Genomic DNA, 19737 nt, shown 5'->3' with positions numbered 1-19737 from the left:
GGTTTCACATAACTTTCCCATTCTCTCTGTCTACAATGTATCATATTACTGAAAATATGAATATGTAAATATTACCACTTGACACGTGTGCGTCACTTTTCACCTTCCTACTTGATTGGTTGATAAAGTGAGGCGAAGATCCTAAGGACAGCAAGATGTCATAGCACTTGCGAAAAACGGATGTGTATTCTTATTTTAGGGGTTGCTTTAAGTTGTTTTTATGTTGACGATTCTGAAAACGTGGTACCCAAGTAAGAGTCATATAAAGAAAACACAAGGATTCCGAGACAAGGGCCAAAAAAAGGACTTATTATCAGGTTCGCGAATGTGCCACTGCGGCATGCTAACGAGACAGTATGCTAATCTAAACATGGTTGCTAGCTAGTTAGCCAGACACAAACATGCAACACTAAACGCTATGCTATGTGTACTTGAAGTTTTCGAAATGTATCCAGATTATATTAACAAGCTCCTAGTAGCTAACCTGTTGGCTGGCTAAATTATGGTGATGACCACAGTCACAGACAGTAACTTTGCTAGCTAAATTCGCTACTGTTACTATTTCATCGTATGTTCAAGCCAACGGCTAGCTGCGTAGTTAGCTATTATTAGCTGTCATAGCTAGCTAACTAGATCGCTAGTTACTTGTTTGCCGTTCGGCATGTTCTACCTAGCTAGCAGTTTAGTTGGCTGGGCTATAAGCATTTCACAATGATCTGTGTGGCTTGCATGTTGTGTTGTCATTTAATTTAGAACACTACTAAGTCACTGGTCTCATTGTATTTTCTAGGCATTTCACAGCATTTTATGTGAAGTTTAACAGGATATCTCAAAGTGAAATATACTGTCAGATATTCTCTCCTGCGTCGCTCAGAAATAATGCGGATATCTGAAACTCATGTCGAACGACTATGAAGAGCTAGCCACTATGATAGCCGCGGGGGAATTGCAGTCATTTGTCCCGTTTGGCGTGAGCAGTGCAATAACCACCCGAACGCTGTAAACCTGCAGCTGCAAGCCTCTAAGCTCAGGTCCTCAGACAGAAGGTCCCCTCCATGATGTCACTACAGCAGAAGGTGAGGGTAAGACTGGGGTTGTGGGGATCTGTTGTGTGGTGGTTCCTTTTGATACAGACAGCAGTCATATGTAATGTTCTTTTCACTATTGTGTGGATGTTTACAGAAGTGTTGGTTGCTGAGAAAGGGTTCCAGTGTGGACAGTGATGAGAATGAAGAGGAGCTCTATGCAGCAGGAAACATGGTCATATGGAGCAGAGGGAGCAAGAGTCAAGCTTCCCATGTTTACAAGGTTTTCACTGTGGGCAGTCCAGTACTACAGGTAATTGAACTAAACATGTCATATTGAACATACACTGAGTTTACCAAACATTAGGAACACCTTCCTAATATTGAGTTCAAATCAAATTTTATTAGTCACGTGCCGAATACAACAGGTGTTGATTTGATTTTGTGTAGACATTACAGTGAAATGCTTACTTATGAGCCCCTAACCAACAGTGCAGTTTAAAAAAAATATGGATAAGAATAAGAGATAAAAGTAACAAGTAATTAAATAGCAGCAGTAAAAAATAATATATACAGGGGGTGCCAGTACAGATTCAATGTGCGGGGGCACCGGTTAGTTGAGGTAGTATGTACATGTAGGTAGAGTTATTAAAGTGACTATGCATAGATGACAACAGTGGCAGTGGTGCGTGTGTGTGTGTGGGGGGGCAGCAATGCAAATAGTCTGGGTAGCCATTTGACTAGATATTCAGGAGTATTATGGCTTGGGGTAGAAGCTGTTTAGAAGCCTCTTGGACCTAGACTTGGCGCTCCGGTACCGCTTGCCGTGCGGTAGCCGAGAGAACAGTCTATGACTAGGGTGGCTGGAGTCTTTGACAATCTTTAGGGCCTTTCTCTGACACCGCCTGGTATAGAGGTCCTGGATGGCAGGAAGCTTGGCCCCAGTGATGTACTGGGCCGTTCGCACTACCCTACCGCCCTGCGGTCGAGGCCGAGCAGTTGCCATACCAGGCAGTGATGCAACCAGTCAGGATGCTCTCGATGGTGAAGTTGTAGAACCTTTTGAGGATATGAGGACCCATGCCAAATCTTTTAGGTTTCCTGAGGGGGAATAGCCTTTGTCGTGCCCTCAGTCTCCTGAGGGGGAATTGGTTAGTTTGTTGGTGATGTGGACACCAATACTCAACCTTCTCCACTACAGCCCTGTCGATGAGAATGGGGGCGTACTCAGTCCTCTTTTTCCTGTAGTCTACAACCACCTCCTTTGTCTTGATCACGTTGAGGGAGAGGTTGTTGTCCTGGCACCACATGGCCAGGTCTCTGACCTCCTCCCTATAGGCTGTCTCGTTGTTGTCGGTGATCAGGCCTACCACAGTTGTCATCGGCAAATTTAATGAGGGTGTTGGAGTCCTGCCAGGCCGTGCAGTCATGAGTGAACCGGGAGTACAGGAGGGGGCTGAGCACGCACCCCTGAGGGGCCCCTGTGTTGAGGATCAGTGTGGCGGATGTGTTGTTACCTACCTTACCAACTGGGGGCGGTCCGTCAGGAATTCCAGGATCCAGTTGCAGAGGGAGGTGTTTAGTCCCAGGGTCCTTAGCTTATTGATGAGCTTTGAGGGCTCTATGATGTTGAACACTGAGGTGGTATGTAAACAGCTACGAAGAATACAGATGAGACAATGAATAGCATTCTCACATAGGTGTTCCTTTTGTACAGGTGGGAAAGGGCAGTGTGGAGTGCAATAGATTGCATCATCTGTGGATCTGTTGGGGCGGTATGCAAATCGGACTGGGTCTAGGGTTTCTGGGATGATGGTGTTGATGTGAGCCATGTCCAGCCTTTCAAAGCACTTCATGGCTACAGACGTGAGTGCTACGGGTCGGTAGTCATTTAGGCAGGTTATCTTAGTGTTCTTGGGCACAGGTACTATGGTGGTCTGCTTAAAACATGTTGGTATTACGGACTCGGGCAGGGAGAGGTTCCAAATGTCAGTGAAGACACTTGCCTGTTGGTCAGCGCATGCTCGCAGTACATGTCCTGGTAATCCATCTGGCCCCGTGGCCTTGTGAATGTTGACCTGTCTAAAGGTCTTACTCACATTGGCTGCGGAGAGCGTGATCACACAATCTTCCGGTACAGCTGGTGCTCTCATGCATGTTTCAGTGTTATTTGCCTCAAAGCGAGCATAGAAGGAATTTAACTCATCTAGTAGGCTCGTGTCAATGGGCAGCTCTCGGCTCTGCTTCCCTTTGTAGTCTATAATGGTTTGCAGGCCCTGCCACATCTGACGAGCGTCAGAGCCGGTGTAGTACGACTCGATCTTAGTCCTGTATTGACGCTTTGCCTGTTTGATGGTTCGTCGGAGGGCATAGCGGGATTTCTTATAAGCTTCCGGGTTAAAGTCGCTCCTTGAAAGCGGCAGCTATAGTCTTTAGCTCAGTGCAGATGATGCCTGTAATCCATGGCTTCTGGTTGGGGTATGTACTCTCTGTCATTGTGGGGACGATGTCATCAATGCACTTATTGATGAAGCCAATGACAGATGTGGTGTACTCCTCAATGCCATTGGAGGAATCCTGGAACATATTCCAGTCTGTGCTAGCACAACAGTCCTGCAGCTTAGCATCTGATTCATCTGACCACTTTTTTATTGATCTAGTCACTGGTGCTTCCTGCTTTAATTTTTGCTTGTAAGCAGGAATCAGGAGAATGGAATTATGGTCAGATTTGCCAAATGGAGGGAGAGCTTTGTATGCGTCTCTGTGTGTGGAGTAAAGGTGGTCCAGAGTTCTTTTCTCTCTTGTTGCACATTTAACATGCTGATAGAAATTTGGTAAAACAGATTTGTTTCCCTGCGTTAATCTCTCTGGGGTATTTGGGACGCTAGCGTACCACCTGAGGGACACACTATTCAACAGCCAGTGAAATAGCACGGCGGCAAATTCAAAACAACAAAAATCTCATTATTCAAATTTCTCAAACATACAACTATTATATCCTATTTTAAAGATACACTTCTCGTTAATCCAACCACATTGTCCGATTTCAAAAAGACTTTACGGCGAAAGCATAACATTAGATTATGTTAGGACAGCGCCGAGACAAGAAAAACCACAGCCATTTTCCAAGCAAGGAGAGGCGTCACAAAAACCAGAAATACAGCTAAAATTAATCACTAACCTTTGATGATCTTCATCAGATGGCACTCATAGGACTTCATGTTACACAATACATGTATGTTTTGCTCGATAAAGTTCATATTTATATCCAAAAACCCCATTTTACATTGGCGTGTAATGTTCAGAAATGTTTTGCCTCCCAAAACTTCCAGTGAATGAGCACATCAATTTACAGAAATACTCATCATAAATGTTGATAAAATATTCAACTGTTAATGCAACCGCTGTGTCAGATTTCAAAAAAGCTTTACGGCGAAAGCAAATTTTGCAATAATTTGAGTACAGCGCTCAGATATCAAAACAAGCCATATAGATACCCGCCATTTTGGAGTCAACAGAAATGACAAAAATTACATTAAATATTCACTTACCTTTGGTGATCTTCATCGGAATGCACTCCCAGGAATCCCAGTTCCAGAATAAATGTTTGTTTTGTTCGATAAAGTTCATCTTTATGTCCAAATACCTCCATTTTGTTCGCGCGTTAGGTTCACTATTCCAAATGCAAGGCACGCGCTTACTAAGTCCAGACGAAAAGTCTAAAAAGTTATACCACAGTTTGTAGAAACATGTCAAACGATGTATAGAATCAATCTGTAGGATGTTTTTATCATAAATCTTCCATAATATTCCAACCGGACGATTCCTTTGTCTTCAAAAAAGAAAAGGAACACAGCTAACTCTCACGTGAGTGTGCGCGATTGAGCTCATGTCATTTTCTCAGTCATCTGATTCCAATGGCTCGTATTCTCTCCCCAGTTACAGTAGAAGCATGAAACAACGTTCTAAAGACGGTTGACATCTAGTGGAAGCCTTAGGAAGTGCAAAATGACCCCATTGACACTATACTGGATAGGGAATCATTTGAAAAACTACAAACCTCAGATTTCCACACTTCCTGGTTGGATTTTTTCTCAGGTTTTTGCCTGCCATATTAGTTCTGTTACACTCACAGACATCATTCAAACAGTTTTAGAAATGTCAGAGTGTTTTCTATCCAAATCTTTACTTCGGGCACGCTTTTCATCCGGACGTCAAAATACTGCCCCCCTACCCCGATGAAGTTAAAGTCCCCGGCTACTACGACCGCCACCTCTGGGTGAGCGTTTTCTTGTTTGCTTGTGGTGGAATACAGCTCATTCAATGCTATCTTAGTGCCAACCTCTGACTGAGGTGATATGTAAACAGCTACGAAGAATACAGATGAGAACTCTCTCGGTAGGTAGTGTGGTCTACAGCTTTCATAATATACTCTACCTCAGATTCTGCTAGTCTGTGGTGAGTAATCGCAGTCCTAATGTCTAGAAGTTATTTATGGTCATAAGAGATGTAGCGGCAACATTATGTACAAAATACGTAAAAAATAAGTTACAAAAAAACACAATCGGTTGGGGGCACGTAAAAAGTCTGCCTTCTGCTCTAGTGCCATCTTAGTAAGTTGCACCCCTTTTGCCGTCAGAACAGCCTCAATTCGGGCATGGACTCTACATGGTGTTGCAAGCATTCCATTGGGATGCTGGCCCGTGTTGACTCCACTGCTTCCCATAGTTGTGTCAAGTTGGCTGGATGTCCTTTGGCTGGTGGACCATTCTTGATACACATAGGAAACTGTTGAGTGAAAAACTCAGAAGCATTGCAGTTATTGACACACTCAAACCGATGTGCCTGGCTCCTACTACCATACCCCGTGCAAAGGCACTTAAATCTTTGTTGTCTTGTTCATTCACCCTCTGAATGGCGCACACACACACAATCCATGTCTCAAGGCATAAACAACATCCTTCTTTAACCTGTCTCCTCCCCATCATCCACACTGATTGAAGTGGATTTAACATGTGACATCAATAAGGGATCATAACTTTCACCTGGATTCACCTGGCCAGTCTGTCATGGAAGTAGGTGTTCCTAATGTATTGTACATTCAGTGTATACACACTTACTGTGTGTGTACATTATATGGCATGTCTGTTTTCATTGTCAACATTGAGATAGTAGTCAGCTTATCAATAATACTTTTTTTCAGTATGTATATCCAGTAATATCTCCCTAACCTTTTCAAGCATTATGGTGTAATTTTGGCTTTCGGCAAAAGAAGTAGGCCTATGCCACATCCTCATGATGTGTCATCATTAAATTCCAGAGCGCATTGATGTACATTTTAAACATTTCTTTCTCCCAGTGATGTTGTGAAGTGGTTAATTTGCTTTCTTGTATTTCAGAGCAGGATGTTATGGAACAGATTGTGTGTATTGTCCCGAGGAGCTGTGTGAATGTGCACAGTGTGACACCGAAGGACTTAATCTCCCCTCTACACTTTCAGGTGAGTTCCTTATCACTGACTGATGTAACAGCACGTTGTCTAAAATGTTTGCTAGCAACTATTTGACGTGTTCATGGTGTTTATGGCGTGTTGAATTTGGTGATGTAGTACCTTGTGATGACGTCTTGAATTGTAAATTGTACTGTGAACATTGGTTAGAGAAATCATTTTTTGTACATTTTGTCATGTCTTCCAGTCCTGGCCATCTAATTTCCTCATTAGAATCCCTTAAGTAGAACCAGCAGATATGTACAGTAATTATGTTTGTTTTACACAGTTATTGATATTCCCCAGGACCAGTCCATTGTCTTCTTAACCAATGGTAATGAGTGATTTGGCTCACTGACAGCTGACGAGAGGCTTCAGATTACAATGAAAAACAGCATCATGCAATTAACGGCCTTGGCATGTATGTGTCATTATTTTTCACATCAAAATCCACTTGACATGATTGAATTTTATAATTTTTTCCCCTGGTGAGTTACGGGAAACACTGAGTAAACCTAGGCCTACGTCGTGACGTACAGGAGAAATGACGGTGCTTCATGGGGGTGAATTTAGCTCATGTTGATTGGGTCCACATTTACAGACCAGAATTTTACAATCATGGTAAATGGGGACATGTCTTGATCCCCAACAAGAGATACTATGAGAATGCAGACTGTCTGTTTCTTTAGTGAGCCATTCAAATGTTGACTAGAGTCATGATTCACAAGATGATCCAACTTTTTTTCACCAACATCACCTTGAATAGGATTTCATGAAGTTAAGTCCCGTGACTTTTACAGGTCTCTAATGTGTGGCCCACTAAATTTGGTCTGCTGTTGGAACGCAAAAGCCCTGCACCCGAGGCTCCTCCAAGTCCTCCCGGGTACATACAGTACACAGTAAAAACCCATAATACCCACTCCCTGCTGTTTCTGATCCCTTTTGGTCGATGCTAGTGTGTCAGGAGTGTTTTCAACATGCCACTGTTTGTGTCTCTGTGTTCTCAGGGAACCTCTTCCCACTGTATATGCAGTATGCTGCACCCTCTGGATGAGAGTGGTGTGCAGACCTACAGGTGAGAATCAATAGAAATAGTCAACACAAATGTGAAACAAATTGTGGCAAAGAGAATGATGGAAAGCACCATACAAATAAACTGTAATGGATGTTGAAACCTGAATGTTGGAGCCAGCATACTGTTGGCCCTCTTGCGCTCCTTGACTGCTCTGTTAGCTGGCTGCCGGTACCTTAATTGCTGGCCCCATTATGGCTTGTTAATTGCTCATCTCCTGTGTCTCTGGCAGGTCTGTTCGAGGCTGCCTGTGTGCAATACGTCTCTGACAGCACCATGAAAATCGTCTTCTTCAACGGCAAGCCCTCCATAGTTATATGACACCGTGCAGGGCATACAATCAGTCACTCTAGATGTAAGACAACATGCAAGAACAACCCCTTGTGTTAATAATGTTTAATGCTTCCTTCATGATTTTTCAGTGGTAAAAAAATGTATTATTCATGGCAAAAATTGAATTTAAGAATAGAATTCTCATCATGGCATTAGTGATGACTCAAAGGCCTATCTACAATCCCTTAGAGTGGACTTAAATTGGTCTGACCAGGGCCAGGGATAGTTCACCCAAATTTCAAAATGAAACATTGGTTTTCTTACCCTGTAAGCAATCTATGGACAAGGTATCACAGCAATCTATGCTCTGGTTTTATTTCCCTGGCACTGTTTTCAAATGCTAATGTTTTAGAATTTGTGGCACAAATCCCATTCAGGTCATGGTACCGATATTAGCATTATTCGCACATCATGTCCAAATCATCCGAAACTATGTCAAATTGATTGTGACGCCCAACAAAGGCCCTTAAAGATGATTTGAATATCATGTGCAATGATGATTAATATCAGTATCATGACTTGAATGGGATTCCATGGGATGATGCATTCTGAGGATGGGTGAGCCTAGTATGTTGATATTTGTTGCTTACTGCATTTGCTTTTAATAAACAGTATGTCTAAATATTATGTATTACGATTAGTACACAGTATGTCGTTTTAGTAAGTAGTAGGCAAGACAGACCTGGACACTGCCCATGTAACAAATAATCAAACCCCGATCCGAACTATAGCAAACGGACGTTGCCCCTTTCTGTTTGAGCGCCATCGGTCCACATTGGACTGATATAAATTGCTAGTTTGGTCTTGGGTTGGAGCTTTCCGAGTTGGGACCTATATTTCTAGAATGTCATACAAAGAGTACATCCTACTGGTATGGAACGGTAATGACGCTCTTCTCTGAGTTCATTTCTTATCTGACCCCAATCTAAAATTCACAGCAGAGAGAAGTTGAGAAAAAATAGACTTCTTGGATCTTAAAGTGAACAAAAATAAAGAAAACAAGTTGGAGTCTACTATCTTCTGCAAGCCGCAGAGTAGGAATACATTTTTACGTGCAGACCGTAACCACCCGGTACACCTTAAGCGGAACATATCGGTGGGTCAATTCCTAAGACTCCGACGTAACTGTTCGAGCACAAAGCTAATGATATGCGCACCAGGCTCCTGCAATGTGGGTATGATTATAGTGCCATTGAACAGGGCTATACCCGTGCTAGAGACTGAACGTCGAAGCCTACTCAATGGCACTAATAGAAACCAGGACAAAACGCCCCCACGTTTGTGTTTTTTCCGCGGAGTGCGGTCGCGTCAAATCCATTGTATTGAAACAAAAGTAATCCAAGTCTACCAGTGTTCACAACATTGCCCTCTCATTGGTTTTAGCAGATTGTTATGCAAAGCATGTAGCTGCCCAAGAAGCGTGACACTTGGCCCCAGACCCGTGTGGCCACTGTGTACATTGTGACAACATGATCAATACTACAGTATTTTTCCACCCGAGAACAGGTAAATTATACAAAATCCAAAGCTTCATTATTTGTAGCACCACAAACATCATATACATGCTCACGCTTCTGTGGGCTGCTTCTATTGGTCAAACTAAATGAGCATTGAAACTCTGCATCGCCGAACATAAGGCTGCTATTCGTAATATAAATACGGACTCTGCTATTGCACGCCACTGTATAGAAGCCAACCATGGCTCACCTGCCTCCCTGCGCTTTGTAGCCATAGAACGTCCAAATGTCGCCAAGAGGACGTAAACTTAAACAGGCTAAACAATGATTTTTTTCAATGTCTTCGTTTATATAATGTTGCCTTCATTTTTAGGGGGGGGGGGGGAGTGTGTCTTGATTCACAGACACCCAATATGACTTATACTTATTTTGACACCCAGCTTTCTGACTACACAACTGAAGAACGTCTCCAGAATGGATTCACTCGGCTCACTCTTCCATTGCCACACCCTGCATAACCAAAACAGGATGACCTCATCACCAGCCTCCACTCATGGACTTACTCTTCCAGCATCTCCAGCATGGCTGCACTCAGGTGAGTTTATACCAGGCGTCTTCAGTTATGTTCCTGGAGCGCCACAGAGTGCAGGCTTTCAGTCAAATACCCAAATAGAATATTAATATGATATAAATAGGGTGCCTGCTGTCCCACAGAATCATACAGTTTTAGTCAAACATTCATGCTCAAAAGCTTATGTTTCATTTACAACAACCACACCATTGACCATAACTAGCCACCCTTCTGCTATCTTCTGACCCATGTCTGTAGCTGGTTCCACACCCCTGGCATGGTGGCACCCTCCTTGGCAACGGCACAGTTTAACATGTGGTACCACTCATGTCCCCCAGAGGGCACAGCTTCCCGCCCTCGCCCAACAGCACTGCCAACTAGTCTGTGCTTGTCCCAGAGATGAAGCCCATGGTGCCTGATCTATGCATTGAGCAGCTGTGGAGTGACACGGCCTCCTCCCACAGGTCAGTGTCCTGCATTCACCTCTGCACAACTGGCTACAGTGGTGTCATGGATCCTGCTCCGTGGCCTAGTTGGCTGACCCACTCCGATAGATGTTACTGTAGACAGGTTTACATTGCTTTTGTCTAATAAACCTGGGTCAATGTCACATTTATTTTTATTGAGACATATTTAATGGTAACTGCAGATATAAGCAATATTTTCCAAAGATCTACAATTTTTATCCATTCAACGGGTGGATTTTTCTTTTGTAAAACTTTCCATATTGCGACAAATGATGGAAACTGTTTACCGATTTTAAATGATAATTGACAAATCATTTTGAAGTTATGCACGGCACGTGATGTCATGGCCCCAGCTGCATTTGCAAATACATTTTTTTCTGTAAATATTATATATATTTTTTAGGGTTGGGTCACAATGTTCAGCTATTTTTATCGACACAAGGTAGTTAAATGGAAACACCACAGTAGGCAATTTTCCCATTTTTGTTCTGTGCAAACTTTCTACATGTCAACAAACAATGGAAACCATTGTAGGGCATACTGTGAAATCTGTGGGAGAATTCAATGAAATGGATCTTTATTGTCCCTGTAGGGCAGTTCTTGTGCTGCATAAAAATACATGTACATACACACAGCAAATACCCATTGACATCGGGAAGATTTAAAAGTATTGGAAAAGAGCCATAGATGTATAAAATATACAGTAAATATCTGGCTGCTATACAGTTATGGTCTGTGTCTGTGAGAGAGGTTAACAACACTGCTTCTGCAGGGAGCTGAGCTTTCTGTGTCCTGAATTGCTCTAAGATGTAGAGCTGAAATGGATTAGTTCCCCCAACTTGGCACTAATCATCTTGATTGTGTCTATACATCCTGGGTAGCTGATTTAAATGTTCTGTTTGTCCCTCCTCCCTTTCTGTTGGCCAGGTGGCAGTGCTCTTCCCTGTATCAGAGCTGGGGGGCTCCACCAAGCACCACGAGCCCTCCTGTCTGGGTGACTACATCTTCCAAGTCTGTACCCTACATCCATGCCCTCGGAGATCCCTTCAGCAGCAGTGTCACCCTGGTGTGTGTGTGTGTGTGTGTGTGTGTGTATTGATATGTGTGAAAGGGGGAGGGTATAATGAGTGTGTGTGGGTCTGGCTTGTTGGGAGGTGAGTACATGGACCTCAAGGGGTAAATGTTTCTTGAATGTACGCTAATTAATACTTTTTTAATGTTTTGTAACATAGAAAAGATCCACCTGTGTATAGAACAGAACTGAGCACCAGAGGCATGTTGGTATGTTTACTGGGTCCAATGAGGTCACAGCTCTCTGGGTCGACATTGTTACCTGCAAGGGGTAGTTTTGTCAAGACCGGTAAAGACATGCCATTCAGCCAAGGGACCTTCTCTCCCAGACCTGTCAGTCATTTCCATGCCCTTCTGAGCAAACCACTTTTGACAGATGTTTTTGGAAAGATTTGTAAATGTCAAAGTCCAATTGAAGGTTATAAAACATGTCATATTGATTAGATATTTATCCCCTGATATCTTAATGTATGTGAAATTATTCAGCAATATGTAACATTCAAGAGCATTGAATGACATGTAGATCTCAAATGATCCGCATCTCTGTCTGTCAGTTTTTTGTAGGAGCTAAGTAATGGCACAATGCTGAGGAGAACTAGCCCTGAAATTGCTACCTCGGGGCTGGGTAAGGTTAACACGACAATGTGTGTGGCGAGATTGGGCATTGGATTCGATGTCACACAGTTGAGTCATCCAGCGTTGATGGCCTGAAAATTGGGTTTAAGTGCTCCCAACCTCCCGCTGTCACATTGACGTAAACCTAAGGGGATCCCACCATTCCTCGCTCGTACCTACACACTCACCTTTCCCCTAAACTCAGAACCCCTCATTTTTGTATTCTACTCTGTTATTTAGCCCCCTCTCCCCAAATGTCTATTGGCATCCCTACCCCACACACTCTCATATCTCTTGGCTCGCCACATGACGCGCACACACACACACACACCAAGCGCACACACACACACACCAAGCGCGCACACACACACACCAAGCGCGCACACACACACACCAAGCGCGCACACACACACACCAAGCGCGCACACACACACACACCAAGCGCACACACACACCAAGCGCACACACACACCAAGCGCACACGCACCAAGCGCACATGCACCAAGCGCACACGCACCAAGCGCGCGCACACACACACCAAGCGCACGCACAAAGCATACACACACGCACACACAATGCATACACACAAAGCATACACACACGCACAGCATATACGCACGCACACACAAAACGCACACATAAAAGCATATACACACAAGCATACGCACACACACACAAAGCATGCACACACACACAAAGCATGCACACACACTCCACTCTCTCTGGATAAGGCATTATGAGGACGCCACCACAGCAGCTATTCCACGCCAGGCACTTCTGGGTGCTGTTTATTGTGGCATTTCCATGCCTTAATTCAGTCTAAAACTTGTGATTGGTCCCTGGAGCGTGGATTATCCAGGTCAGTTGGGGGGACGGGATGCCCCGGAACATGATGTTGATGAGGGTAGAAAGGAGGTATTGGGGTATAGATGATTCTGCTCTGTTTCTATCCTTGTTTTCAGTGGCATAATGACTGTAGTGCTGGTATATAATGGAAGTCAGTGTTCAGGTATGTTATTGCTATAACCTAAGACCATTTCTGTCAGTCGGTGGTTATATTAACCTTGGTTCCTTCCTGGCTGACGTCTTTACTCCATCTAGTAATGGGGTTTCATAAACTAAAATGGTGACAAAAAGGGTATCTAAGGATGGGGACTTTTTTTTGTAATTAACTTTGTGTCTATGACGACCTATACTGAAACCCTGAATGATTCACACACTTTTCCGGTGGTGACTTCTGAACCTCTGCTGATGCAGCGTTATCCACCACAACATGCATGTACTGTAAAACATGCTACAGGTCATCTTTCTACCCAGCTGTATTCAAGCTTAATAGCGTATCATTTTACACTGTAGTTGAGGAAATGGAGCACTAGGGGTGTACTGGTATTTGCCTTTCAACCCTAATTGGCTTTTTGTGTTGTTTTTTTTTAAGGTATTTGGCTTCGTTTAGACGTGAACCTCCTAGTCTTTGATCCTCTCATCTTTTGTGTTGTGAAGCCATTACCAATTACCGCATAGTGTTGTACATTAGTGCCTAATTGATCCCAATCCCGGGACTTCTCAGTCTAATGAAATGGCATTTCTCCTTTGCCTTGACCTTTTTGGAGTTTGATGTCCAATTAAAGATTACGGTGGAGTTAATTACCTGTCTGATTGGGTGGACCTGGGAGACGGCACGGACACCAATCACTGTGGGGTCTGGAGCCTTCGATTCCTGTGTGTGTGAATTCACTGTGGGGTCTGGAGCCTTCGATTCCTGTGTGTGTGAATTCACTGTGGGGTCTGGAGCCTTCGATTCCTGTGTGTGTGAATTCACTGTGGGGTCTGGAGCCTTCGATTCCTGTGTGTGTGAATTCACTGTGGGGTCTGGAGCCTTCGATTCCTGTGTGTGTGAATTCACTGTGGGGTCTGGAGCCTTCGATTCCTGTGTGTGTGAATTCACTGTGGGGTCTGGAGCCTTCGATTCCTGTGTGTGTGAATTCACTGTGGGGTCTGGAGCCTTCGATTCCTGTGTGTGTGAATTCACTGTGGGGTCTGGAGCCTTCGATTCCTGTGTGTGTGAATTCACTGTGGGGTCTGGAGCCTTCGATTCCTGTGTGTGTGAATTCACTGTGGGGTCTGGAGCCCTCGATTCCTCTCTGTGTGAATTCACTGTGGGGTCTGGAGCCCTCGAATCCAACAGTATGTGTGTGAATTCTGTAAGAAGTTGGCAACACTTCTTACAAGACATATTCAATAATGCCCGAATCCTAATTTGAGATTCTCATGCTTAACTGCGCAGACTTTCGTGTAATTTGATGTCAATGGAAATTCAATTACATACAATAAATATAGATATATTATTTCAATCACTCCACTGTTAAAAATAAATAACACAATTATACAAATCAGCATGTGATACATACAAATGTACATTTGCAGTGTTATAACCCTATTGATGCCATTGTGCACTGTCATCCATATGCTTTTTCATCCCCCTGGTGTTCTTAGGGACGAATTGCCTCCAGGCGGTGCGCTTCATCCTGCCTAAGGACATGGCCATGAAGTTGCTGGTGAAGTGGTACAACATCTACAATGACGCCGGGGGGCCCCAGCGCTCACCTGGGGTGTAACCTTTTTGTCACTTGCTTCATGACTCTCATGGGCTACAACACGGAGCGGCTGGGCTGGAAACGCAATGTGAGTCGCAACAGTGCTGAAATTCACAGGAGAGGGGGTGACACAAAATAGACAGTGAAGGGCCTGTTAGGAGTATAGTCTTACTGAATGTACAGTATATACCCAAGTACATAGAAGGGCCTCAATCTAGGTCACACCAATGTCACCAAAGCCTGGCGCATCTCTGAACTAGATACACAGCTTATGCCACAGATGGTATGTTGCCAAGGCAACACAGGAAAGCCATATGCTGTTAATCACATGGTTAATGGGTCTGTAGCCCCACCATGCTCTTGACCTTTGTGTTCCCCCTCCACAGCGCCATTTTGAACTGCCCCTCTCCAGTGGTTGCACCAAAGAAGGCCCGGCCGTCCGACACGGGGTCTAAGGAGGTAGGTATGGGTTACCAGAAAGCTGAAGAAGATACGCACATCCAGATACTTTTTGCAGGTGCTGGAGTTGTAGGTGAATTTGTGAAAAATGTAAAGGAAAACTCCCCATAGGCCATGCTGTACGTGGAAGTCGTTAATGCCACCAGTTCCTGTGACTTTCAAGCTCTGAATCCAGACAGACTACAAGAAGGTAGCGATGAGGTCAACTTCTGGGTGAATTTGTTTTTCTGTAATGCGAAACAGGATTACAGAAATATGTTGAGTTCATACACACAGGTAACTGCCAAAATAAAGGAAACACTTGAGTAGATGAGGGCTACAAAATATATTGAAAGCAGGTGCTTTCACACAGGTGTGGTTCCTGAGGTAATTAAGCAATTAACATCCCATCATGCTTAGGGTCATGTGTAAAATGCCCAGTTGCCCATTATTTTAGCAACCATGACTAGACGAGATCTGTGACTTTGAAAGAGGGGTCTCAAAGGAGTATAGGTGGTTTAATTTTTAGTTTATTTTATTGAATCTTTATTTAAATTGTGTGTCTGTCAGTCACCATATCTCAACTCAATTGAACACTTATGGGAGATTCTGGAGCGGCGCCTGAGACAGTGTTTTCCACCACCATCAACAAACACAAAATTATGAATTTTCTTGTGGAAGAATGTTGCATCCCTCCAATAGTTCCAGACACATGTAGAATCTATGCCAAGGCACATAGAAGCTGTTCTGGGGCCTGGTGGTCCAACGCCCTATTAAGACACTTTATGTTGGTGTTTCCTTTATTTTGGCAGTTAACTGTAGTTCACTACTTTGCTTAATATTTTATTTGAAATTCTGTTCCAAGTGCAGTATATTATTTATCGATGTATAAAAAAAAAATGACGTAGTGAAGATGACTAAGGTTGATAAATAATCTGTAGTGCTTCTTTTTTTATCCGTTTGTCCTGTGCATTATTAATTCATGTGGAATGTAAGTGGCATTAAGAAAGCCATGGGCTGAAGTGAAGTAACGCAGTACTGTAGCATGAAATCCTGGCAGGGGTCATGGCCCAGGGTCGGGAGTGCGCAATTGAGATCGGGAGGAGTCGTGTAGAGTTCACTCTCTGGCTGAGAGCTGTTATTTAATAAGAAAGGAAGTGCATGTGGCGGTCATCAGGAAATGGTTGATTCAGACCAGGCCAAAATATTGGTCCTTCACCTTTTGTGAGTTTTTGGGTCCTGTCTCTGTGTATGAATTTAACACTGTGTGTGTGTAATATAATACACCAGGACTGGGACTACAGTGCTCAGACTACCAAAGACAGATGGTGTTCGGAGATGTATGTGTGTGTGTGGTGCTGTGAGTCTAAAGTCTACCGAAACCTCTGGTTGTGAACAGTCTTTCTCTTCCACCCCTGCCCTGCATCTGGATCACTTTGCCCCGCTCTTCCCCCCCACATCCCAGCCCCGTATGTGCTGAAGATGGACGAGGAGCGGGGGGGCGATCACTGCTGGGCCTCCTGCAACAGCTGGCCAGGTACTGGATGTTCTGTGTCTTCACAATCGGAAACCCAGAAATCTTGTTTAATTGCATCAGATGTTCGATTAGGTTCTGGGGGGAGATGTAAACTCAGCAAAAAAAGAAACGTCCCTTTGTCAGGATCCTGTCTTTCAAAGATAATTTGTAAAAATCCAAATAACTTCACAGATCTTCATTGGAAAGTGTTTAAACACTGTTTCCCCATGCTTGTTCAATGAACCATAAACAATTAATGAACATGCACCTGTGGAATGGTCGTTAAGACACTAACAGATTACAGACGGTAGGCAATTAAGGTCATAGTTCTGAAAACTTAGGACACTAAAGAGGCCTTTCTACTGACTCTGAAAAACACAAAAAGAAAGATGCCCAGGGTCCCTGCTCATCTGTGTGAACGTGCCACAAGCATGCTGCAAGGAGGCATGAGGACTGCAGATGTGGCCAGGGCAATAAATTGCCATGTCCGTACTGTGAGATGCCTAAGACAGCGGTACAGGACAGACAGCTGATTGTACTCGCAGTGGCAGACCACGTGTAACAACACCTGCACAGGATCGGTACATCCGAACATCAAACCTGCTGGACTTGTACAAGATGGCAACAACAACTGCCCGAGTTACACCAGGAATGCACAATCCCTCCATCAGTGCTCAGACTGTTCGCAATAGGCTGAGAGAGGCTGTACTGAAGGCTTGTAAGCCTGTTGTAAGGCAGGTCCTCACCAGACATCATCGGCAACAACGTCGCCTATGGGCACAAACCCACCCTCCAGCATGACAATGCTACCAGCCATACTACTCGTTCTGTGCGTGATTTTCTGCAAGACAGGAATGTCAGTGTTCTGCCATGGCCAGCGAAGAGCCCATATCTCAATCCCATTGAGCACATCTGGGACCTGTTGGATCGGAGGGTGTGGGCTAGGGCCATTCCCCCAGAAACTTGCAGGTGCCTTGGTGGAAGAGGGGGTAACATCTCACAGCAAGAACTGGCAAAACTGGTGCAGTCCATGAGGAGATGCACTGCAGTACTTAATGCAGCTGGTGGCCACACCAGATACTGACTTTTACTGTTGATTTTGGCCCCCCCTTTGTTCAGGGACACATTATTCCATTTCTGTTAGTCACATGTCTGTGGAACTTGTTCAGTTTATGTCTCAGTTGTTGAATCTTGTTATGTTCATACAAATATTTACACATGTTAAGTTTGATGAAAATAGACACAGTTAACAGTGAGAAGACCATTTTTTTTTTTTTATGAGTTTATGTGAAAAGCTACTAACCAGTCTAGTGAAGTCTTCCCCCCCTAAACAAAACTCTGTCAATGCATGTGTGCTTCTCCTTCTGGAATTCGAAAGATGCAAACACCAGCGAAATTGTGATTTGTCCAAATGATCATCGTCCAAAAAATCTGTTCTCCAGAACAAAGTTCCTTGTTCGTCATCGCATCCCACAGTCTGTTGACAGACACCATAATACCATCCCATTGTTACGTGCGTCTGTCCACGAGTGATAAACTCTCGAATGACCTTTTGAATGGCTGACGCAAACTAAAGCAGGTCATAGGTGCATCTGTTTAATAAAGCTATTATATTCAGAACAAACACAACAATTTCATGAAGCTGCTAAACATTTAAATGAAAAAAGTATGCCTGATGAATCACTGCTCAATGAAACAAAATGAATATGGTCTCGTAAAACGTTTATATTAACAGGATTAGAAAATGGCATTAAAAGGTTTCAAGTATGTCAAGTGGCCTCGTCAGCAGTCCCGCTGACATTAAAAGAAGGGCTGAAGTGGTAGAATCAACTGGCACTTGAATTGCTTAGCCGTTATTTGGGCCTTGTTTAGTGTCCTGGTCATTTAGTGTTACAAGGCTGGTCAACACAACAGTTAGTGCTTCAGCCAATATAGTACCACAGTATGAGTCATTATACCCATAACAGGGTAATGGTTCCAATCCTTTTTCCACCATTCATTAGAAACACTTAAAATAAGGGCTGTGTTTCGTGTGAGGCTTACCCTGGTGTAAAAAAGATTGGAACCATTTCCCCTGTTTGACCGCTAGGTTTTATGGGTATTATTACACCTCCACTATGGGGCTCTATTCCTTATTTTTTCATTGCTATACATACTGTATAAAGAGTTACAGTAGCTAAACTAAAGCACAAACCAATCTGGCAATCCGGCTAGACCTATATGGCAATGACGTCACTACAGCTAACCCAGCCTTCCAAACTTGATAACTGCCTGGTACTCAGCACTCTATTGTCCCTCTAACCACTCTGACATCAATGCAAATGTTTTAGAAAAATCAAATCAAACACTTCATGAGAGCCCATGAACTCATGTTTATCGATATTTCTATAGGCTATGCAATTGCATGAGAAAGAGATTTAATGGCTTCTTTAAAATAGAGGATCCCATCAGCTTTCTATAGGCTAGGCCTACTATGTTTATTTCTCAACTTTTCCTAATATTAAGCACATTGCTTCTCTTTACAACAGGAGTATAGCCTACCTGGCTGGTATGAAAATGAACCACCGGAGAAGCTTCTCCATTCGCTATTTAAGTGAGTAGATGACATTTCTTCCCCATGCCCCTGTTCTGAGACCGGTGCATGATAAATGTCCATTCTTAATCAAAACTAATTTAACACCTGTATTATTTAGTATTTGTAAAGACATTAAATTAAGAATAGTCTGATGGGTGACAATACTATCACTTGTAAATGATGCCCAACGTGTGCAGTAAGGCAAGAAACAACTTTTTTCAAATCCTGATTAGAGTTGCGTCATGCAGCCTTAGAAGGTATTACAAATCAACACATAGAACAACTAAAGTTGCATTAATACCTCTAAATGAAGCATATAGGAGGACCTGTTTCTCTGTTACTTCCTTGGAAATCGTTTGGAGAAAATATCCTTTCTATTTTATTCAGCTATGTTCAATTGTATTCTTCATACTATAAAATCATTTTTAAAAGCCATGGAATACTAAGCAAATCTTGTCTGCTAAATGAACTATTGTAGCCCACAGCCATATGGTATAGCCACATCAGGGCCTAAA

At 43.4% G+C, this 19737-nt stretch overlaps 1 protein-coding gene across 42 annotated transcripts in view; it reads left to right on the top strand.

Annotated features, from left to right (window-relative positions):
- The first annotated feature begins 122 nt into the window (after positions 1 to 122).
- LOC106577105 (anaphase-promoting complex subunit 1) overlaps positions 123 to 19737 on the top strand; it is a 59587-nt gene continuing 39972 nt past the window's right edge. For 30 of the 42 annotated variants that reach the window (XR_006760358.1, XR_006760364.1, XR_001322065.2 and 27 more), the window contains exons 1-12: positions 123 to 1076; positions 1183 to 1338; positions 6425 to 6525; positions 7521 to 7588; positions 7818 to 7940; positions 9302 to 9424; positions 9816 to 9970; positions 10205 to 10410; positions 11341 to 11479; positions 14593 to 14781; positions 15080 to 15152; positions 19176 to 19240. Coding sequence is in view for 1 of the 42 variants with exons in the window: in XM_014154845.2 (XP_014010320.1) it covers positions 1056 to 1082; positions 1183 to 1338; positions 6430 to 6525; positions 7521 to 7588; positions 7818 to 7854 (384 nt within the window). In the remaining 41 variants the exon portion in view is untranslated. Of the gene's footprint in view, positions 1083 to 1182; positions 1339 to 6424; positions 6526 to 6721; positions 6773 to 7520; positions 7589 to 7817; positions 8541 to 9301; positions 9425 to 9815; positions 9971 to 10204; positions 10411 to 11340; positions 11480 to 14592; positions 14782 to 15079; positions 15153 to 16596; positions 16669 to 19175; positions 19241 to 19737 lie in introns of those variants that run through there. The other 12 variants (XR_006760363.1, XR_006760365.1, XR_006760360.1 and 9 more) reach the window with 9 other exon arrangements.

Source organism: Salmo salar, chromosome ssa18 (assembly GCF_905237065.1).
Source record: "Salmo salar chromosome ssa18, Ssal_v3.1, whole genome shotgun sequence".
Classification (NCBI taxonomy): Eukaryota; Metazoa; Chordata; class Actinopteri; order Salmoniformes; family Salmonidae; genus Salmo; species Salmo salar.
Note: the sequence above shows the minus strand (reverse complement) of the source record. Positions and strands in the feature narration are given on the sequence as shown.